The 24,331-nt window shown below is 43.4% G+C and overlaps 1 protein-coding gene across 1 annotated transcript in view; it reads right to left on the bottom strand.

Moving 5' to 3' along the window:
- The window catches only part of myo16 (myosin XVI), a 657,504-nt gene that overhangs the window by 245,550 nt on the left and 387,623 nt on the right, over positions 1-24,331 (bottom strand). The window contains exons 18-20 of the mRNA XM_041198724.1: positions 14,271-14,388; positions 11,839-11,910; positions 11,588-11,729 (exon numbers count right to left, since the gene is read on the bottom strand). Of these exons, the coding sequence (XP_041054658.1) occupies positions 11,588-11,729; positions 11,839-11,910; positions 14,271-14,388 (332 nt within the window). The remainder of the gene's footprint in view (positions 1-11,587; positions 11,730-11,838; positions 11,911-14,270; positions 14,389-24,331) is intronic.

Genomic DNA, 24,331 nt, shown 5'->3' with positions numbered 1-24,331 from the left:
TGTATATTCTTCCTTTTCAGATAACAGTCTAATTCCCTTTTGAATGCTTCAATTGACCTAGCCCCCACCACACTGTCAGGCAGTGGATTCCAGACCTTAACTGCTCGCTGTGGGAAAAACTCTTTCCACACCACAACACTGATGAAGAAGCACTGTCACTTTATCTTGCACTCATAGCCGCCAGCTCAGATACTGGCATGGCGCAAAACTTTAGAGGCTAGTATGGAGTCAGAATTTACATGTGTAAGTCACTAGGAGGACTGCAGCTAGACCAGGAGGAAAGAACCATCCTGGTGCCAGTTCCCTGGAAGACAGCATAACAGATAAGCACTGCTACAGCGGACTTAGGACAAGGTTGATGACCAAGATGCTTGGTCGATTAGCATGTCTGCCAGACAACCATCAAGGGCATGTCCAGATTTAACATAGCAAGAGACAAAGCTTGGAGCCCATATGTTTCAACATGGAAATGGTAGTCAATACTATAACAGTACTTGTGAGTCCAGTTATGATGGAGTGCCTGGTGGCCACTGTCTTAGGTTTCACTGCAGCACAGGTGAAAGCCACCCAACATCTCATTGCTGCACTGGAATCTCAGATGGAGGTCATGAGATCCTGGCCTCAGGCTCTGCCATCATAGCTGCGGATCTCAGTGCTCAAGGTGGCATACAGATTATCATAGCATTCCAGCAATCGGTGCTCCAATAGAATAATAGGATTTCTGAGGCACTATCCTGAGTGAGTGGCAGTAGCACGGAAGAGCGCAAACAGCAGATCATCCCGAACTTGGAGACATGCTCTAACATGTACTGGAGGGTTCCCCCTTATGGTCCAGACAGCAGAAGTGTTGCTTTGTTGATGGTCTGCTCGGCTAATCTATATTGTTTTCATTTTACATCCATTGTCCTCATGTGGTTGGATGGCATGGGTCATAGAGAGGGGATATATTTTGTCTCCTAGCAGCCAAACTTTGGTTCTTCTTGGAAACCTGAAGATGATGACAATGGGAGCCTTGCTCAGGATTAAGGCATTGTGGCTGCTACGAGGGAAATTGTACTAAAGAGTACTTCAATTAATATTTAAAGATATTTACACATGACAGTGAAGTGCTTGTGCATTTTATGCATCAGCAACTTTAAGCTGTCCTAAAAAGCCAGGTGGAAATGAAGCCTGGTTTGAACCAAACAGAGATCTTGTAAAATGGATCCCTGCCAAATTTTCTGGATTCTGTTCTACTTTATGATTATCAGAAATTCTCCCTCATAGTCTGAATACAAGGCTCGGAAGCAAACTGATTTGTTACCAGCTCCAGGGACAAGGTGCTTAAAAAGAAAATCAATGCCTGTGCTTCAAAACGATATAGATAGGTTGGTGGAGTGGGCAGTAAAGTGGCAGATGGATTTCAACATAGAGAAGTGTGAGGTCATACTTTTAGGGAGGTCAAACAGTTACAGGGATTACACAATAAATGGGAATATACTAAGAGGGGTAGATGAAGTGAGAGATCTTGGCTTACAAGTACACAGGCACCTGAAGGCAGTGGTTCAAGTAGACAACGTCGTAAAGAAGGCATATGAAATGTTCTCCTTCATTGGCAGAGGTATAGAATATTGAAGTAAGGATATAATGTTGGAATTGTATAAAACACCAGCGAGGCCACAACTGGAGTATTGTGTGCAGTTCTAGTCACCACATTACAGGAAGGATGTAATAGCTCTGGAGAGAGTGCAGAGGAGGCTTAAAAGAATGTTGCCAGGGTTAGAAAAGTGTAGCTATGAGGAGAGATTGGATAGATTGGGGTTATTTTCCTTAGGACAAAGAAGGCTGAGAGGTGGCTTGATTGAAGTGTACAAAATTATGAGGGGAATAGATAGAGTGGACAGGATAAAATTGTTTCCCTTCGTGGACAATTCTAGAACCAGGGGACATAGATTCCAAATAAGTGGCAGAAGGTGTAGGGGGGACATGAGGAAGAACTTTTTTACACAGAGGTTAGCGGGTGTCTGGAATTCGCTGCCCAACTTGCTGGTTGAGGCAGAAACTCTAAACTCTTTTAAAAAGTGCCTGAATCTGTACCTAAAATGCTGTAAGCTGCAGGGCTATGGGCCAAGTGCAGGAAGGTGGGATTAGAAAGGGCAGCTGGGTGTCCTCGGGCTGGCATGGACAAGATGGGCTGAATGGCCTCCTTCTGTGCTGTAACTTTTCTATGGTTCTATGGTTCAATAAAAGCTTCTCTGGCAGTTTAATTTGTAATCGGCAAAACTAAATTGAAACTGTGCTTTGCAATGCTAGTGGTGTGAATTGTTACCAGTCAGGTGAAATTCTTTATCCACTTTTTTACAAAGTTACTGGCAGAGAAAGTTATGGTGGACAATGATGCAAAATCAGCAATAATATCTAATAAATTGGCAGCCCATCTCATACACAACCTGAATTTGTTTTCTATTGATTTCAATGGGTGGAATGGAAAATAGGACAAATTTCACACCATTAACTTTTTGTTTAAATAGCTGAGTTAAGAGTATCCATCAAACTCATTCACACATTAATGTGCCGATATCATATGGCAAGATTTCACCTCATTCATTTGTATAATGTGATAATAGTTATGTCTACACAAAACGAGTGAAACTCTTCTCAAAATAATACAATATTAATTTTTCTTATAGTTATCGGATCATGCTGTCAAATAATACCATAGCATACATGTTACCTGTCACAATTCAGAGGTGACACATATTGAGATATACACATTTTGCATCGCGTTATCACCTGATTGGCTCAAATTGCATATTCATAAAACAACAACTGATGACTGTAGAGTAAAAGGTTAACACTAACACTAATCTAACAATAGCTACTGATCATGTGTGTAAGGTGCTATGTAATAATGATGTTCACAGGAGAGAAAGAAGAGAATCTGAGAGACGAGCAGCAACTCTGTCCTAGTGCTTTGTAATCTTGTACACAGTTGAGAACGTAAATAGAAGTTAATTTGAAAAAGGATTTTTGACTCTAGCCAGATATCTTGCTATGAATAAGACAACCAACATTTTTCAAGATGACTCAACAACAACAGATGGTGACAGCAGTGACCAGACCTATAGAAAAGCAGTGTAAAATGGCAGAAAACAGCCTGAGGAAAAGCTCAGGGAGCAGAGGGTGAAGCACTTCGAGGCCTAGCAGTAATCATACCAGAGAGGGAAACCATGAGGACACGGTATCTAATACAGATAACAGCATGGGAAATGGAAATCCAGAGATTTAGATTGAGGCTGATGCAATATGATGCTATTACAGAGTATGTGCGGGGAAAATACCAAACTACTGCTGACACTCTTATCGCAGATACCCACCAAATACTCAGAACAAGAAGATGAAAATTTTGTCGAGGAAGTCAAGGCCTTCACGACCTTAACCACGCAATTCGCCAGCAACCCACAGTGAGCAATGAACCCTACCCTCCCACTCTCAGAATCATTCCAGGACAGAGAGGGCCCCAGACAAGCGGAGCAATGACGAAACTGGAGAAAACATTTTATTTGTTATCCAAATGTTTCTGGTCTCAGGAGTAACAAGGACCAGGTTAGTACCTTGTTATATGCTGTCAGTAGCATCACAGACAATGCATTGGCCAGTTAGAGGGTGAACGAGGATGCAATCGGAGCATTCTCCTCCATCCTCACCCCTTTTTGATCCTTTTTTCTCAAATATTTACTATTTAATTTTTATATATATTTTTCCCACCTATTTTTATTATTATTTTTTAATTTTATTAAAAATGTATTTCCATTTTTATTCATTTTTTATTCATTGTTTTATCCCCACCATTTAGCCTCTTTCAATCTTTTTTTCCCACACGGTCCCCTCCCCCTCGCCCCACACTCACTAGGGCCATCTGTCACTTGCTTGTTCTGCTTTCTACTCATAATGTCATCATTAGCACCTCCTTTAGCCAGTATCACTGTCATCAACACCCCTTTGCCCTTTTGTTTATGACATCTTTTGCAATCTCTCCTTTGCCTCCACCTATCTCTAGCCTTCTATCCACCTTCACCTGTCCCACCACACCTTAAACAGTATATATTTCACCATATTTTTACTTCTCTTTAGTTCTGAAGAAGAATCATATGGACTCAAAACATTAACTCTGTCTTTCTCCCCACAGATGCTATCAGATCTGCTGAGTTTTTCCAGCACTTCTTGTTTTTGTTTCAGATTTCCAGCATCTGCAGTATTTTGCCTTTATGCCATCAGAGCCTTTGATTAATATTTTAGTGTCCATCGAAACATCATCATAGAGCAGGCAAAATTCAATCGTCAAAATCAAAGACCAGGTGAAGGAATCAATTCACTTATAAATGATCTCTAACATTTGGCTGACAATTGTGAATAGGGAACGTTAAAAGATGATTTAATAAGATACAGCATAGATGTTGGTGTTTTGGAAGAAACCTTGTCAGACTTTCTACAATCTGGAGAAGGATTGACGCTGAGCAAAGCAGTATGGCAGGCTGAAGAGCAAAAGCAAAGATGAGAGTTTGTAAGGGGTGAGTGAGAAATCCATGGGAAAAGCCGTGTGAAGTGATTCAGTTTATTGGGTACAAAACTGAAAGAGCGTTGCGGCAGCAACCCGGGAAGCATGCTGAAAGGACGCCAACCATCATTTTACAATGTCCCCGCTGTGGGAAGAAGGTCCACTGACATAAAGAATGTCCTGGCCAAACAGAAGAATGTCATGGATGTGGCAAAGTTGGTTATTTTAAAACAGTGTGTCCTTCAAAAAGCTTATGTTTGCAAAGCAGGAAGAAAAATCTTTTAATGGAAGCTCTATGCAAGAAATACAGGAATCAGACAGCCAGGAAATCACCTTCCTAGGGGAAATCAAAGAGAACAAAAGCCAGCGCTGAAGTGTGAACATTGAATTCAATGGACATCATACAGAATTTAGATTTCCAATTATTGTAGCACTGGATGAGAGCAGTACTACTCTGAAAAAGAGTTATACAAACTTGAGATGTTAACTCTGTTTCTCTCTTTGCGGAAGCTGTCAGACCTGCTGAGTTTTTCCAGCATTTTCTGTTTTTATTAGTGAGAACAGTGTTATTCCAGATTCAGAGTAATGGAAGAACAAGACCTGTCTATTATGCATCAAGGTCTTTAACTGAAACTGAACATTAAAGAAGCCCTTGCAGCAACTTGGACATGTGAAAAACTTTCTGACGATGTCTTAGGCCTACAATTCAAGATTGAAAGTGATCACAAATCACTGTATCTTTACTAGATGCTAAGAAATTGCAAAGATGCCACCCAGAATCCAGATATTTAGATTGAGGCTGATGCGATACATTATACTAGTACAGAGTATGTGCAGGGAAAATACCAAACTACACTGGCACTCATATCGTGGATACCCACAAACTACCCAGAACAAGAAGATAAAAATTTTGTTGAGGAAGTTAAGGCCTTCATGACCTTAACCATCAATTTTCCAGCAACAGCGAGGAAGTGTCAAGAATTTCAGGAGTCTCAAATGTGTGATGAGGAGTGTGTGCAGATTCCCACATACTGCTTTGATGGGTGGTCAAAGGATGCTCCCAGTAACCCTGTCCTGAGGCAGTACTTTCAACAACAACATCACCACATCAGCATCATTGATGACCTCTTGGTCTACAATGAGTGATTGGTGGTCCCACAAGCTCTCTGCCTGGATGTCCTCCAGAAGATTCACCAAGGGCATTTTAGTAATACTTAAAGGTTTATGGGTATGGGAGCATTCCTACCCCACCGAGCTCAAGTAAACAAACCCCGAAGACAGCTTTTGAGGCAGGACCAGGTTGGACTGAGCATCAACAGCAATCATTTGAGTGAACCAAAAAATGTTGATACCTTCGTCATATCCAGACACCATATTGAAAAGGCACCCAGACATCAACTTACTGACAAGGTCCGTGGAGATCGTAGGAAGTGAACAAGGACCTCCGACGCCTAAGTTCAGTGACTCATTCCTGGGTGTCCTCCTCGACCAGGTGGAGGCCAAGAGGGATGCCCCGTACATATGATGGGAGGAGAAGGCTGAGCAGGGAAACCAACCCTGCATGGGAGCAGCTTGCTGCCATTGTCAGTACCCAGGGTGTCCAGTGCAGGTCAGCCCTCCAAGGCCGGAAGAGAACAAACAAACTTATCTTCGCTGTCAGGGTAAGGGAACTTTCAACTGCTCACACTAAAATCAATGAGTGGGTCAGGGGACATGGGCCTCAGCAGCAACATCATAATGTGATGCCTCATGGCCCATTGCGTGCCATCCACTCTGCAAGTAGAATGAACACAGTGCCTCCTTCACCCTTGCACAGAGAAAACTCAAATGCAGTCTGGAAGAAGGAGGTGGGGGGTGGGGGATTAAGGGGCTCAGGCGCAGAGGGCACCAGCAAGTTCCACAAATGGCACTCCTCTCTGAGCCTTATCCTTGTATGTGGATGGATTCACTGCTCTGTCACTGCTCTGTCATGCTGTCACATGCTTTCTTCTCTCTTACTTACAGGTGCAACCAGAAAGAGGGCAAGACCTGAGCCAGTGAAGCCCTTTCTAGCTCCAACACAAGCCCAAGCCTGGACAGGAGCAAGGACATAAGAACATAAGAAATAAGAGCAGGAATAGACCATTTGGCCCCTCAAGCCTGCCCCACTATTCAATAAGATCACGGCTGATCAGCCCCACGTCTGAATTCCTCTTTCATGACGGCTTCTCATAGCCCTCAACTCCCCAATATTTCAAAAATCTATCTATCTCCTCTTTAAATACTTTCAGTGATCTAGCCTCCACAACTCTCTGGTGTAGAGAATTCCATACATCCACTACCCTCTGAGAGAAGAAATTCCTTCACATCTCAGTTTTAAATGCGTGTCCCCTTATTCTGTAAACATGTCCCCTCGTTCAAGATTCCTCCACTAGTGGAAATATCTTCTCAACATCTACCATATCAAGCCCCTTCAGAATCTTGTATGTTTCAGTAAGATCACCCCTTATTCTTCTAAACATTAATGAATAAAGGCCTAGCCTTTTTAGCCATTCTTGATAGCCAACCCCTTCATCCCAGGAATCAGCCTAGTGAATCTCTTTGAAACTGCTCCAATGCTATTATATCCTTTCTTAAATACGGGGGCCAAAATAGTACACAGTACTCCAGGTGCAGCCTCACAAGACTTGCCTATTTTTAAACTCCAACTCCCTAGCAATACAGGCCAAAATTCCATTTGCCTTCTTAATTGCTACACCTGCATGTTAACTTTTTGTGTTTCATGCAGAAGAACATCCAGATCTCTGTGCTGCATTTTTTTGGAATCTCTTTCCATTTAAATAATAATCTGCCTTTTGATTTTTCCTACCAAAGTGCATGACCTCACATTTTCCTACATTAAACTCCATCTGCCATGTTTTTGCCCACTCACTCAAATTGTCTATATATCTTGCAGATTCCTCTTGTCCTCATCACAACATGCCTTCCCACCTATTTTTGTATCATCAGCAAATTTGGATACATTACACTCTGCCCCTCCTCCAAGTCATTAATATAGATAGTAAATAATTGAGGCCCAAGGACTGATCCTTGTGGCACTCCACTAGTTACGTCTTTCCAACCTGAAAAAGACCGATTAATCCCAACTCTCTGTCTTCTGTGTGTTAACCAATCCTCAATCCATGCAAATACATTATCCCCAATACCGTGAGCTCCTACCTTGTGCAATAACCTTTTATGTGGCACCTTATCGAATGCCTTCTGGAAATCCAAATAAACTACATCTACTGGTTTCCCTTTATCAACTCTGCTTGTTATATTCTCAAAGAACTTCAGAAAATTTGTCAAAAATGATTTCTCTTTCACAAAACCAGGTTGACTCTGTTTGATTGCATAAAGCTTTTCTAAATGTCTTGCTATTTCTTCCTTAGTAATAGACTCTAGCATTTTCCCAACAACAGGTGTTAGACTGACTGGCCTCTGGAGGCCACAGAAGACTGAAATCCAACTGTTGAGGCATCACAACAGACACCTGCACCCTCCACTAGCCAAGAGACACACACCATGCTGGGTATTGGCTCTAGTGTAAGATAATCTGCTGGTCACCACACAGCCACTTGTCAACAGGAGAAAGAGGCAGGGTCAGCCAAGTTCACTGGCACTTGAAGGAGTACTGGGGAAGAAGCATTTCCAAAGTCCACGTCCAATTATGGCCATCTGAAATTGGCCTTCCAACTGATGGTGCAGAGTCATCAAGAGGCGGAGAAACATCAGGTAGAGGTGTCAGAGGCCCTCAACGGGATCGTAAGCGAGGCGGAGGAGTCCGTCCATCTGCTGGCTGATGAAGTGGTGCCAACATGTGCACGCATCAAGGTCTCCATGGGTCGATGGCAAACTCCATGGAGATCCTAGTCCAGTAGATTCTGCCAAAGATGCTCACAGAGCTACACTCCAACTCAGTAGCCATAGATGAGCTTTTGCAGAGGCTACATGAGAGGAGGACTGGGCTCCTCAACCTCCCTCCAGGAGCCCTTCCCCTCAAGGAGTCAGGCAGGAGCACTCAAGCACCTAAAGGAAGGAGGAGCGGCAGCTGGACACCCCTGAGACATCCAGTCAGGAATCCCAAAGGTTGTGCAGCCCTTCCAAATCCGCTTTGCTTGTGACCCCTTCAACCTTGTCCTCTGTCACTGCAGAGGCAGTAGCTGGCCTAGAGCAGAACAGCCAAAGAAAGCTGGGGCTCTCCAGGCCTCTGGTCTCCGGAGGACAAGCAGCCAAGGTCACGAAAGGCAACAGGACAACTGGTCAGCAGGCTGCCTCCACCCCTGCTGTAGATGTCAGGGCAGTACTTAGCAGATGTGGCAGGGAAAGGAAAAATCAAGAAATATTGAAATCCCAACTGGTTGCACGGGTGGACAATTGAATGCCACGATCAGAAAACTTTTGTAAATATAATCACTTTCACTTTAATAATGTCTACTGTCTTGTTTTAGCTGTAGTCCTTAAGGCTTAATGTTCCTAAACCCTCACTTCATCTTCCTGCAGACACCACATATCCCAGAATGAGACACCTGAAGGGTGACGAGGGTATGTGCCAGAGCACCAGTGAGCCATGTGCAGGTACTGCCCCATATACATTGAGCCTTTATCCTTCAAACTGTTATGTGTCCCAGGACCCTAGCATTGTAAACACTACATGCTGGGTTTCTCCTTCAGTTGTCCATTGAGATGACCTGCATCTCCGCTCACCTCCGGTGACCCAATTCCCATGCAGCATTTTGAGATCTCCACTACAAGGTTCTGCATAATTGCAGCCAGTCCAGCCATGATGGTAGTAATGCTTTCCCCACAGTATACCATTTTTTGCTTACCCCAGACAGCCACAACCGATCCCCCATAACCTTTGACCGCCACCGGCATAACTTTCGATCTCCCCACCGCTAACCTTCAACCTTCTACCAGCACCATTGGCAATGTCCAGATTAATGTTGAAAGCCCCTTCCTCATTGAGAATCCATCCCGGATGTCATTGACTTGCCCGCCCTCATCCTGCCTATGCCCCGAATCCATGTCTATCTCCGGGTCCCAACTAACAACCCTCAGCACCCTATCTGGGTTGTTACCCACTACCAGCTCCCTCTGCCCCTTTTAACTCCCAGCATTCTCTCTTACCACAGCTATTCTCACTTTTCACCCCAGGAGTCCACCATTGACTCTACCGACCTCTCCCTGTGAATCCCTTCATATCTCAACAATCCCCAATGCTCCTTCACACCTCAACAAACTCCCCCATTCCCATTCAGATCTCTAGAAGATCCCCCCCCCCACCCCCGGCCCACAACCCATCATGGCCCTTCCCACCCCTCTCCCTGCTCCATTCCACCTGGTGCCTTGAAAGACCCCTCTGATACCTACTTCCCCAAGCACACCCAACCACTCATGCCCCCACCCCTTCTATGCCTGAACCTCCGTACCATCTCTTTATTCCTCTCCTACTCTTATTTCAACACCACCAGCACCCCCGCCCCCACAACAGTGCCCCTCCAACCAACAGTACCTGCTGCCTTCCACCAACAGCTGGATGATCTGATCCTTTGGCAAAGTCCCTGGATGAAGGTCTGATCCCTGGGAAAAGTCCCTGGATGAAGGTCTGATCCTTTGGCAAAGCCTCTGGATGAAAGTCCGATCTCTGGATGAAGTCCCTGGATGAAGGTCTGAACCCTTGGCAAAGTCCCTGGATAAAGTTCTGATCCTTCGATTAAGTCCCTGGATGAAGGGCTGAATTGTTGGTGAAGTTGATGCACTGAGAATAACCACCACCTGGATGTTGCTTCACGGAGAAGGTTGAAACTCCACCAACCCACTGCTGCATGTGGTATTCCAGGATCCGGTCACTGGAGGCCTACATCTTCTATTTGGATCTCCACATCCTTCACAAGGTAAGTCCCAAGTTTTTCACACTATGTTCGTCCAGACATGTTCTGGACGGGAAACAGAGTTAACATTTCAAGTCCTTATGACTCTCCTTCAGAGTCACACGGACTCAAAATGTTAACTCTGTCTTCTCTCCACAGATGCTATTGGACCTGCTGAGTTTTTCCAGCATTTTCTGTTTTTGTTTCAGATTTCCAGCATCCTCAGTATTTTGCTTTTATGTCCTAGACCGACATGATTTCCCATTGGTGTCATCTATGACTGGGCATGGGGGTGGTGGTGGGGGGAAATTCTGGTTGGCCCTTCATCTGGATCCCTTTAGTGGGATGCAAATCAGTTGTATGCCAGCCTCTGACTGAAATTGTGACCTACTATGGTGGTCAGTAGTGGAAGATCCCGCTGTTATTTCACGCCAGCATCAAACCAATATTTGGACCTCTCGCTGAATTCTATCCTCCCACCCCTGTCATTAAACCTGCCGACAGAGGCAAGGGAAAATTCCATCCTTTGTTACTAGACTACCAACAAGAGCTCAAATGCCACAATGGCAAATCTGTAAAACTGATTTCAACAAGTTTATTACTTTGTAATTAGCACTAAAAGTTGATCATGGATACTGTTGGGTGTCATAAATACTGATACTGGCTCACTAATGTCCTTCAGGGAAGAAGATCTGCTACCCCTACTCGCTGTTGCCCACATGTGACTTCATTCACACAATATGTGGGTCTATATTGGTTCCAACTTCTTGGGGCAACTAGTGACGGGCAAAAAAGAGGCCTTGTCAGCGTTATCCACAAACAATTGTAATAATGCTAAATGCTAATTTTTATGTTTAGATGAGCAACATTTTAGCAATTTAATATTGCACTAGCAATGATTGGTTAGCCTTGATGACCTCTAGAACTGAAGTAAGCATTTTAACTATACCTTGTTGAGTTCCATATCTAGTTGTGTGAGAGAGATTAAGGAGATGAGATTGCAACAGCATAATCTCCAGCTCACAATAGATGAAGCCATAAGTTTCTTTTCTCAAATATTTTGTTAATTAGGTGAAAAAAAATGGACTTGTGATTTTGGCTTCAAAGCGTTGAGAGACAAACTCTGACAGAAACATAACACAGAAGCAACAACACTTACCCCTCCCTATCATCCTGGCTCTGGAGATAATAATTAATACTGTTCACCAAGAAGCTAAAAAGACGGCTATAAAGTGACTTTGCCAGAAGATCCCGATAAAAATTTGCCACATCTACTGTGTGTCTCCTCAAAATCACATCCCCTATAGTGGGAAAAGATTTTAAAAAACAATAAATTAGGCTACTTATATTTTAAGTTTACAAAATATGATAAAGTAATAATAAATGGATCCTGCAAACTATGAAATTTACCTTTAAAATACTGGACATCAGATGTTAAAGCTGAACTGAGGTCATCAGGTGAGACTTGTAGAATACCAGCCACTGAAAAACAACATACTTTAAATTTTATGTTTACCAGCTCAGTTTTTATCATTTCAAACTGGAGACAGTTAAACAGAATTAAAAATATACAAAATCGCATACATTTTCCACTGAAGCTATGACACAGCAACAACATCTGTTGGATTGTAATGCACCATGCAAGGCTGGAGTGGTGCAACCAATTAGGACAGTGGTCGTTTATTTGGAAATCTGGAATTCTCTCTTTCAGAAGTGTGTAAAATTTGGGACAACTGGAATTTTGAAGAGTGTGATGAATTTATTTTGTCAGAAAATGACATGGAAAAATAGGAGTCAGAGATCATTAAATGCAACTGAAGTACAGATCAGCCATGAACAAGCAAATAACAGAATAGGCTTGAGGGACAGGATACCCTACTCCGGTCCTTATGTTCATGTGGCAGCTGGATTCAAATTCAACAGAGTGGTGAGGTGAAGACCTCTCCCTTTTAATGCTGTCCTGGAATTTATTTGTGTGATGTCGATCCAAATTCTAGTGAGGTTGAGCCCACAACACAAAGCCCCCTTGGATATGATATGAATTGGATTTGATCATTATTCTCATTACCTTCAGGCTTGTAGGTACTGTACAGGTGGGTAAAGAATATTCTGCAGTGATTGACTGATTAAGTGACATTGCCGATGTAGGCTAGAGAGATCTTTACTCTGCATTTGATTGTGGAATCCCTGAACTCAGAGTGCGTAAATCTGCCATAAATAAAAGTGCTTTTTTTTTTAACAGACATGTCGCATTAAATACACTAGGCTGAATTGTATGAGCCACTGGATTCCCTGCTCACCCAGCTAAAAAGTTGGGCTGGAGGATTGCGGGGAGGGGTGGTGGTGGTTGTGTGGTGGGGTGCCCTGCTGAGGGAAACACTGGCTTCCACACAGCAGTAATAGACTTCAGGCTGGGCTACTTCCTGTCCGGATCAGGGAGTCACATGTCAAAGAGCTGCCTACTAATCAGAGGCTAGTGGCACAGAAGCAAGTGGCATTGAATCAAGATTTGTGTAAGTGTTGGGGTCTTACAGGTGTCAAGCTGGCAGGTCCCGCCAAGGGGTTTGAGAGGGTTGGGGCACTGGGGTTTGAGAGGCCATGGGGGGAAGGGAAACCTGTCTGGGCTGGGCACTTGGTGTGGACCTCTCTTGCCACCAGTTAAATTGAGGTGGGCAGTTAGTGGCAGAAAGGCTGCCCATTGGATTTAACGAGACCATCCACCTTCAAATCTATTGGTGGGGGTGTGAAATCCAGCCATCTATTACACTTATCATGCCAAATATAATCTCAACCAATATTAACTTATTTCTTTTCATATTTTTCACCACATAAAATCAATAATTGTCCAAGAGAGATTGAATTGAATTTAATAATGAAGTTGCATATTGTACAGAATTGTGTTTACAGCGAAGATTGTGTATCTAGAACCGTTGTGTGTAATATTGGTCCAGAATTGTGTATATGGTGCAGAGTTGTGTATCTTATATAGAGTTGTACAATCTGGCAAAAGCCCACAGCGGACATGTATCAGAATACTCAAATAAAATCCAAACTCCTGTGGACTGATAAACAGCTGTATTCTCCAACATTTCTGGGTACCACCTTCATAAAAAAAATGGGCAAATCTCTTTTTCTTGTTCACAGTGAGGGAGTGATGTTTAGCATTTTAGTGCTTCTCTCTCCTGCAGCAAGGAAACAGTGTTCCAAGTACTTTTTTTCTTTGTATGATTTTGATGCAGAACCTGCCTTTCAATAAAAAATATATTTCGAAAATGACCTCTTAGCTTCAAGCAGCAGGAAGCACTTACCAGGAATCCAAACTGCAGCACTTCCGTAAGTGAATTTTCAATTCACATCCAGAACTGAATCATAAGATATAACACTAAACAGTGTCCTCAAACTCTTGCCTTAGTTCTTAAAAATACAAATTAACTGGTCTCTATGGGGTTTCCCTAACAGTGAGCACAGCAACACTGATAGGGATAGCTCTGTTTACCAACTTACATTACCACAAGCACCAATACAATTGTACAATGCTATTCCAATCAAGTTACGCTGTTCGCTTATATGTAAGTAGGAATAATACCAATGGCAGAGGCTGCTATTGCATTAGTCCAAAATCAGTGGGATGGAAAATGCTGGATGATTCTGAGAGGTTCAATTCTGGTAGAAACCTGAGTCTTTATCATTCTGCATTTTCCCTCCATGCTTGTGGAATGTTAAGTGCTGATACAGTGTTAAGTGTTGTGCTGGCTCCACCTGCTGATGTATTTCTGTTATTCATCTATCCAGACAAAATCACAGGCAGTAACTGCCAATTGTTTGCTCTTGAGCACACTGACCTTGCTCCAATAATTGCACATCTGACACGTATGCTGTCTCAGTATCTGTTAGAGCCAAAAACTGGACATCCCCAAGAAGCAAGATTGCAGACAGAATGAGAAACAGGTTGTCAATTTCCTAAATCAGAAAAACAAAACAGTGAAGAAACATGAGGCTGTTTCAATTAGCTAAGAGATAAAAGCAAAAAGCTGCAGATGCTGGAAATCCAAAACAAAAAACAGAATTACCTGGAAAAACTCAGCAGGTCTGGCAGCATCAGCGGAGAAGAAAAGAGTTGATGTTTGGAGTCCTCATAACCCTTCAACAGAACTGAGTGAATATTAGGAGAGGGGTGAAATATAAGCTGGTTTAAGGTGTGGGGGTGTGGGGGGAGAGAAGTGGGGGGGCAGTGTGTGGTTGTAGGGATAAGCAAGCAGTGATAGGAGCAGATAATCAAAAGATGTCACAGGCAAAAGAACACAGAGATGTTGAAGATGGTGATATTATCTAAACAAATGTGCTAATTAGGAATGGATGGCAGGGCACTCAAGGTACAGCTCTAGTGGGGGTGGGGTGGAAAGACTAGCAGGGCATACAAGATTTAAAGATAATGGAAATAGGTGGGAAAAGAAGAATCTATATACATTATTGGAATAAACAAAAGGAAGGGGGAAGAAACGGAAAGGGAGTGGGGATGGAGGAGGGAGTTCAAGATCTAAAGTTGTTGAATTCAATATTCAGTCCAGAAGGCTGTAAAATATCTAGTCGGAAAGTGAGGTGCTGTTCCTCCAGTTTGCGTTGGGCTTCACTGGAACAATGCAGCAAGCCAAGGACAGACATGTGGGCAAGAGAGCAGGGTGGAGTGTTAAAATGGTAAGTGACAGGGAGGTTTGGATCTTTCTTACGGACAGACCGCAGGTGTTCTGCAAAGCGGTCGCCCAGTTTATGTTTGGTCTCTCCAAAATCCACAAACAGAACTGTCCTAGTAGACCAATTGTGTCAGCCTGTTCCTGCCCCACGGAACTCATTTCTCATTATCTTGACTCCCTTCTCTCTCCCCTTGTCCAGTCCCTTCCCACCTACATCCGTGATTCCTCTGACACCTTACATCACATCAACAATTTCCAGTTCCCCGGCCCCAACCGCTTCCTCTTCACCATGGACGTCCAATCCCTCTACACCTCCATCCCCCACCAGGATGGTCTGAGGGCCCTTAGCTTCTTCCTCGAACAGAGGCCCGAACAATCCCCATCCACCACTACTCTCCACCGTCTGGCTGAATTTGTTCTCACACTGAACAATTTCTCCTTTAACTCCTCTTACTTCCTCCAAATAAAAGGTGTGGCTATGGGTACCCACATGGGCCCCAGCTATGCCTGTCTCTTTATGGAGTATGTGGAACATTCCTTGTTCCAGTCCTACTCTGGCCCCCTCCCACAACTCTTTCTCCAGTACATCAATGATTACTTCAGTGCTGCTTCATGCTTCTGTCGGGACTTGGAAAAATTTATTAATTTTGCTTCCAATCTCCACTTCTCCATCATTTTCACGTGGTCCATCTCTGACACTTCCCTTCCCTTCCTTGACCTCTCTGTCTCAATTTCTGGTCCACCAATATCCATTACAAGCCTAACGACTCACAGCTACCTCAACTACAACTCCTCACACCCCGCTTCCTGTAAGGACTCCATCCCATTCTCTCAGTTCCTTCGCCTCCGTCGCATCTGTTCCGATGATGCTACCTTCAAAAACAGTTCCTCTGACATGTCCTCCTTCCTCCTTAACCCGAGGTTTTCTACCCACGGTCGTTGACAGGGCCCGCAATCGTGTCCGGCCCATCTCCACCACATCCGCCCTCACGCCTTCTCCTCCCTCCCAGAAACATGATAGGGTCCCCCTTGTCCTCACTTATCACCCCACCAGCCTCGGCATTCAAAGGATCATCCTCCGCCATTTCCACCAACTCCAGCATGATGCCACCACCAAACGCATCTTCTCTTCATCTCCCCGGTGGCATTCCGTAGGGATTGTTCCCTCCGGGACGCCCTGGTCCACTCCTCCATCACCCCCTACTCCTCAACCCCTACCTCCCCATGCCCACGCAAAAGATGCAACACCTGCCCCTTCATTTCCTCTCTCCTCACCGTCCAATGGCCCAAACACTCCTTTCAAGTGAAGCAGCATTTCACTTGCATTTCCCCCAACTTAGTCTACTGCATTCATTGCTCCCAATGCAGTCTCCTCTACATTGGAGAGACCAAACATAAACTGGGTGACCGCTTTGCAGAACACCTGCGGTCTGTCCGCAAGGAAGACGCAAACTTCCCTGTCGCTTGCCATTTTAACACTCCACCCTGCTCTCTTGCCCATATGTCTGTCCTTGGCTTGCTGCATTGTTCCAGTGAAGCCCAACGCAAACTGGAGGAACAGCACCTCATCTTCCGGCTAGGCACTTTACAGCCTTCTGGACTGAATATTGAATTCAACAATTTTAGATTTTGAACTCCCTCCTCCAACCCCAGCCCCTTTCCATTTCTTCCCCCTTCCTTTTGTTTTTTCCAATAATTTATATAGCTTTTTCTTTTCCCACCTATTTCCATTATTTTTAAATCTTGTATACCCTGCTAGTCTTTCCACCCCACTCCCACTAGAGCTGTACCTTGAGTGCCCTGCCATCCATTCTTAATTAGCACATTTGTTTAGATAATATCACCACCTTCAACACCTCTTTGTTCCTTTGTCTGTGACATCTTTTGATTATCTGCTCCTATCACTGCTTGCTTGTCCCTACAACCACACCACCTCCCCACACTTCTCTCCCCCCCACCCCACCCCAACCTTAATCCAGCTTATATTTCACCCCTCTCCTAATATTCACTCAGTTCTGTTGAAGGGTCATGAGGACTCGACGTCAACTCTTTTCTTCTCCGCAGATGCTGCCAGACCTGCTGAGTTTTGCCAAGTAATTCTGTTTTTGTTTTCAATTAGCTATGAGTTTATATTCCTGTTAAACTGTAACATGATACATTTTCTGATCAATATCACATTGCTAAATATGTTAAACACAGTGTTATAATTTACTGAATAAACAACAGTTTAAAGAGGAAAAAATGCTTACATTGGATCTCAATTTCTAAGTTGTATCACAGTGCTCAAAATCAAAAGCATAAATGTGCTGCTATATTTTGCAGTTGAGTGTTAGGATTTTATCATGTGGTCTGGTGGCTGAGCATTTGGGTGGCTTGCAGGAATTTCTTCGCAAAGAAGTCACACAAAACAAATATATAACTATAAAGATATTATTGTCAAACCTGCTGTGTGCCATTACTTCAGTGAGAAATGCAAATCTGATTTTCTTTTGTTGCATTACAGAAGTCATATTTTATTATATTATTAAGTCAAATTATTGTTTCCTAATATTCATTCTTGCAGACTTCAATGCTAAAGATGTTTAAATAACTCCAATTGTACACATACAAACACAAATTCATATTGTCAACATTTTGGGAATGTGACTGGCAACGTGTTACAGCAAGATCATTATCTACATCAAAGAGTTACAAAGCTATTAGTAGTTGTTTGGTAGTACAAAGTTTGAGTATTGCTGAAAAAAGAGACATGTCAAAGCTTTTCATCTTACACTTATCAGGACACTTTGCAAGGATACCAATATGAGGTAAAACAACAATTTATACTGTGTGTGAAGAGAGTGTTGATTGGTTGGCAAGTGGATTTTGTTTGGTGGGGGCATAGCCATGGAGATTGCACCAGTGATGATGACTGCCAAAGGATTGGCAGTTAACTGCCAAGCATTGTTTGAAATTTAAACTAGGCGGCTTGGCCCTGATTGGTTAAGGCATTGCCTGATGAATGAAAGCTTCGACACGTCTCTTTTCTCAGCAATACTCAAGTTATTAATAGTTAATATTTTAACTACTGTACATTCTGGAATAGACTTTTGGTTGGCCCATTCATTGGGTAGGCAGTGGACAGAGTGAGCCCACTGCCATCCATAACATTGGCTGTAAGTCTAAACATTTTCATGTTGGCTAATTCGGCGGAATGGGAGAGCAATTGAACAGATCCTCCATGAATCTTGAGTAGGCATAGGTCAAGCATTCTGCTAATAACAATTCAAAAAGGGGTCTTGCTGGCCTCCTTCCTCATTATAAATGAAAATCCAAAATCCCTTAATTGGTTAATTCAACTTGCCTCCTCAACAGCATCAGCCAAACCTGTGACCTCCACTACCTAGACCTACAGGGGAAGCAGGAACATGGGAAAATCATCACTCCCAAGTCCCATCCAAGTCACGCATCCTTGCTTAAACATATATTGCAGTTCTTCATCGTCACTGGGTCATATTCTAGAACTCCTGTGCGAGTACTTTTGGTCTGCAGTTCAAGATAGCCCATCATCAGCTACTTATAGGAAATCAGGGATGTGCAATTAGATGCTAGCTTCACCACCGAAAGGCGCGTGCCAAAGAATAATATAAATGTAGGTCACATTTATATCACATTGGAGGTATTTAACGGGCAGTCAAGTGGCAACTTGGACTTTTTTTGTTCTGTGTCACAATGCACATTTCCTCAAATCTTTTTGGAGCATGGTCTGAAAACATCTATCTTGTGCACAGATTCTCCATAACAGTGATTCTACAATCATGTAATCTTCCATCTTGGAGGTAACATTTCTCCTGTCTTGAAGAACCTCAACTACAACCAAAGCAAAACAAAGCAAAGCAACCACATTCCCAGGCCACCTTGTGCCATCATCACTTTTGTCATGTAATCACTCCTGCCTTTCACCCAATCGCAGACAATCCCTTTTTGTTCTTTTTCTGCTACCACTAAATTTTTCCGCCAACATTAGCTTTTCTCTGTAGTTGCTTAAAAACTGTTCAGCTGCAACGTCTTCCAGTTCTAATGAAAAGTTATTGACCTGAAATGTCAACTCTGTATTTCCTTCCACAGATGCTGTCTGAACCATTAAGTGATTCCAATGTGTTTTGCTTTTCTAACTACTGAATGTAAATGTGCAGAGGATGAAGTCCACAACAAACTTATAAAATTGAATAGTAATACTAATAATAACAACACAAGTCAACATGAACAGATACATACGTATGCACAGTGACAGATTGCTAAGAAGGTGGATCAGGTCAAAGTCTGTACCAGGCTACTTAAGCCGCACTAAGCTAGTACTCCATACGAGGAAAGCGGTGCCTTTATGTTTGCAACAAATTCAATCTCTTATTAACAAGCTGAACTAAATAGTGCACTGTCAGCATTTTTTCTAAGTGGTATTAAAGTGAGGCCCTACCCTTTTGCTCAAGTAAAAGACCGCTTCACATTATTTTCATAAGGGAGTAAACCTGATATTATGACCAACATTTATCTATCATTTAACACCATCCAAAACAGATTTGTTGGTCGCCTTCCTCATTTCTGTATGTGGGTCATTGCTGTGTATATATTGACTGCTGCAATCCCCTACATTACAATAGTGGCTACGTTTCCAAGAACACTTTATTGTTTGTGAAGCACTTTGAGACATCCTAAGGTTATGAAAGTAATTTTCTAGATGCATATTGCTTGTTTCTTTATACAGTGTGTTCAACATAAGGAGCACCCCAATTTGATTCACAAAAATGCAAAGGGAAAAGGTGCACTAAAACAGGGATGGGGAGATTAGAAAGTGGTAATTAAAGTTTGGTTGAAAGAGTTGGTTGGAATGGTCTTAAATTTAGAAATTCATTACATTTTTAATGCTGCTCCACTTATGACTCAGAACCTGGGCCAGAATTTTACATCCCATGGACGGGCGCGTGCCTGGCTGGTCCGGTGAGATTGCATGAGATGACGTCAGGAGAGCATCCTGATGTCATCATGCACTTGCGTGATATTTCGCTCAGTGGGCATGTGTAGCAGTCTGAAGTGCACCCACCGACAATTAAGTGGGCAATTAAGCCCATTAAGGAGGCAATTTAAAATGGTTTTTGTGACCTGTCCACTTTTACGGTTGGCGGATGGGCCAATTGGCCAGGCAGCCTTTATATTTTTGCTCAAACCTCGATCCAGGGTGGGATGAAATCTCCGTGGAGAAATAAAAATATGAGATTTGCTTTCAGGTGCATGATTGTGCTGCATGGACATATTTTGCAGCATCTTTGTTGTTTCATTTATTCTGTGGAGGTCTGCAGCTCTCTGAGGCAGCTGTCTGCCTTCAGCAAGTTCACTGGAAGCGCTTACCAGCACCTGGGGTGATGTTGGCACCCGCCTTGTTCCCATCCCAACTGGCAATGCTGAGCCTTTCTCAGTGGCTGGTCATTAATTGGCCAGCCAGTATAAAATTGCGGCTGGGGGCTGATTGTGGTCGGGAGCCCATTTTCTGTCTGCTCCCGGGCCCAACGATTACCTGCACCCAAGGAGCAAAAAACTCAGGCCCTGGTGTGTGAAACATCCTGAATTTGGCATTGCACTGTCATATTAATAAGGTAGTGAGTCAGTTTTCAGAGGATTTGGAACTTACCTTATGATATAACAGGTGAATTTGTCTGCCCAAGTTCAGGTTTTTCAATAAGCAGCGGTCCTAAAGCAGGATTGTATCAGCTACTGATTCTGCCCACAAGGGTCAGCAGTAGTGTTTCTCCCTCTAAGCCATTAGCCAAAAACTGAAATTTGTCTGTTGCCATGGTGCTGTAAAGGCTAGTCCACCATGCAAATAGGGCAGATTTTATTGCAAAAGATGGCAAGATTATTATTCTATCAGATGAAAACAATAAAAGCTCCATGACACAAACTCTGGGTAGGTGCTCCCAGCTTTTAACAAGCTTTAATGAGGAACATTAAAAAATATGGGGAGCAAGCAGAAAAGTGGAATTAGATGGACAAATGTCTTGTTCCTGTCATTCAAGATCAAAGAATGTACGAGATTCTAAGGCCAGGATTTTCTGGTCCCACCAATGATAGGCATCATTGCGGATGGGGCAGGAAAATTTGGAGAGCCATTCGGCTCTCCAAATTTTCCTGTCATGCCCATGATAATCCTGCCAGGGCCGGGGCCAGAAAATCCTGCCCTCCATGACTGCTGAAGTTCAGAGATATTTGTCAAAAATGACCTGAATTAAGCTTAAAATACAGCAGCTTTTACACTCTCTTGTAATATAACACTTCAACAACCAAACACAGCACACAGCAGTGTGAAGACACATGATGCCAGTGCAAACAGATGTAAAATACATATAGAGTAATGCTAGCAACTCATTTATAATTCACGACTGAGTAGTTAATGTATTCACCTGTACATTGAAAATCTATATATAAACTGCTGATTAGTCACTCTAGCGGAAGGGTCTAAAACGATCAATTCCTTGACTGAGTGCTCCCAGGGGGGAAAGGTGTGCATCTTAGGTTCATACTTCGAATTTTACATCCATCTGAATCAACAGGAAGAAATTCAACGGATTTAAGCCTGCAGTTTTCTGATGGAGGAAGCTCCCTGTAAATGCTCCATAAAAGCAACTTGTCCTATCATTTCAGGGCATGGAAAGTTGCAATGGTGAAGGAAGAAATCTCCTGTATGAAAAGTGTCTGGATCCTCCCCCTTGGTGTTATCTGGAGCCAGTGCTGCCTCCGGCAAGGTTGTAATTTTCCACCGATTTGTTCTACACACATGGGTTGAATTTCCTGGGCCCACTGAAGACAAGTTTGAAGGTGGGATGGCTGTCAATATGGCGCAGGAAGACCAATGTCTTTCTGCCACAATACCACATTATCAGTGGCAGAAACCTGAGCAGCATAGGCTGCCCAATGGGTGGCCAATTATTCCACTTAATGGGGGTGGCCAATTATTCCACTTAATGGGGGTGGCCAATTATTCCACTTAATGGGCCAGGGAAATCTTGGTAACCTTCCAGCAAGTTTATGCCCCTCAATGGGCCCCTCATAAACTGACACTCCTAGGCTCATGAAGGGGGAACTATGGCGGCAATGGCTACCCTCAAGCCCAAACTGCTCAATGACCCCAACCCCAATTGCCTGCTGGCCCCCGCTTTTCAAAAATCACCTACTTGCTCTTTCGAGGGCACCTTGCAGTGTCCCTGGTGATTCCGTCTCAACAATGGCACAGCTAGCGGTGGTGCTGTTGAGGCAACTGAGCTGCCAGCTCTCTGATTGGGGCCAGCAGCTCTCGGGGGCAGGCTTAGGGGCTTTCACTTAAATTTGCATCCAGACCATCTAAACCTGTGAAGGCTGAGACTTGCGGGGAAGAAGAAGTAACATGTAAATTTAAATTTATATTTGGATAAAGACTTGGAGGGAGGTGTAGTATTAGGGTGTTTAGGATTGTAAGGGTTCATGTGGGACTGGGAAACGCCCACATGATAATATAAACAGAGTCACATGACTAGTAGTTGCCTGGTAATAAGCTGAAGGAGAAAACTCATGGCTTGGACTGAAGAAGCCTTCTTCTTCTTATATTTATATTCTTATATTTATGTACATAATTATGTAGTAAATAATGCAGTAAATAATTACTAATAGTCATGGTACTACAGAACTTGAGTATTGCTAAAAAACGAGACATGTCTAAACTTTTCGTCTTGCACTCAGCAGGACACTCAGGAAAATGCCAACATAAGGAGTTAAAACAACAATTTATACCGGATGTGAAGAGAGTGCTGATTCGTTGGCAAGTGGAGTTTCCATGGAGAATGCACCATTGATGGTGACTGACACTTAACTTCCAAGCATTGTTTGAAATTTAACCCAGGCAACTTGCCCCTAATTCGTCAAGGCATTGCCCTGAGGAATGAGTGGGAGAATGGCTGTCACTTATTTTGTTTAGCTGGCACAGGTGTAATGCATGTACATGTTCTTTCTGTCTGCAAAGAACAAGGCCTTGTGAATTTATGTATTGCTAACCAATCAGCACTCTCTTCACATACAGTAAAAATGGTTGTTTTCCCCTTATATTGGTATTCTTGGGAGTGTCCTGATGAGTGCAAGACGAAAAGTTTAGACATATATCTTTTTTCAGAAGTACTCAAGTTCTATCTACCAAATAACTATTTCACACAGAATCACAGTGCAGAAGAGGCCCTTCGGCCCATCGAGTCTGCATCGACACATGAGAAACACCTGACCTACTTACCTAATCCCATTTACCAGCAATTGGCCCATAGCCTTGAATGTAATAACGTGCCAAGTGCTCATCCAGGTACTTTTTAAAGGTTGTGAGGCAACCCGCCTCTACCACCCTCCCAGGCAATGCATTCCAGACTGTCACCACCCTCTGGGTAAAAAAGTTTTTCCTCATATCCCCCCTAAATCTCCTGCCCCTCACCTTGAACTTATGACCCCTCGTGACTGACCCTTCAACTAAGGGGAACAGCTGCTCCCTATCCACCCTGTCCATGCCCCTCATAATCTTGTACACCTCGATCAGGTTGCCCCCTCAGTCCTCTCTGCTCCAACAAAAACAACCCAAGTCTATCCAACCTCTCTTCATAACTTAAATGTTTCATCCCAGGCAACATCCTGATGAATCTCCTCTGCACCCCCTCCACTGTAATCACATCCTTCCTATAATGTGGTGACCAGAACTGCACACAGTACTCCAGCTGTGGCCTCACCAAGGTTCTATACAACTCCAACATGACCTCGCTACTTTTGGAACCTATGCCTCGATTGATAAAGGCAAGTGTCCCATATGGCTTTTTCACAGCCCCACTAACATGCCCCTCTACCTTCAGAAATCTAAGGACACACACGCCAAGGTCCCTTTGTTCCTCAGAACTTCCTAGTGTCATGCTGTTCATTGAATTCTTCCTTGTCAAACTACTCCTTCCAAAGTGTATCACTTCACGCTTTTCAGGATTAAATTCCATCTGCCACTTATCTGCCCAGTTGACCATCCTGTCTATATCTTCCTGTAGCCCAAGACACTCAACCTCACTGTTAACCACCCAGCCAATCTTTGTGTCATCCGCAAACTTACTAATCCTACCCCCAACATAGTCATCTATGTCGTTTATATAAATGACGAATAATAGGGGAGCCAGCACAGATCCCTGTGG

The sequence above is a fragment of the Carcharodon carcharias genome, chromosome 11 (genome assembly GCF_017639515.1).
Source record: "Carcharodon carcharias isolate sCarCar2 chromosome 11, sCarCar2.pri, whole genome shotgun sequence".
Taxonomy (NCBI): Eukaryota; Metazoa; Chordata; class Chondrichthyes; order Lamniformes; family Lamnidae; genus Carcharodon; species Carcharodon carcharias.
This window is presented reverse-complemented; position numbering and strand designations above follow the sequence as displayed.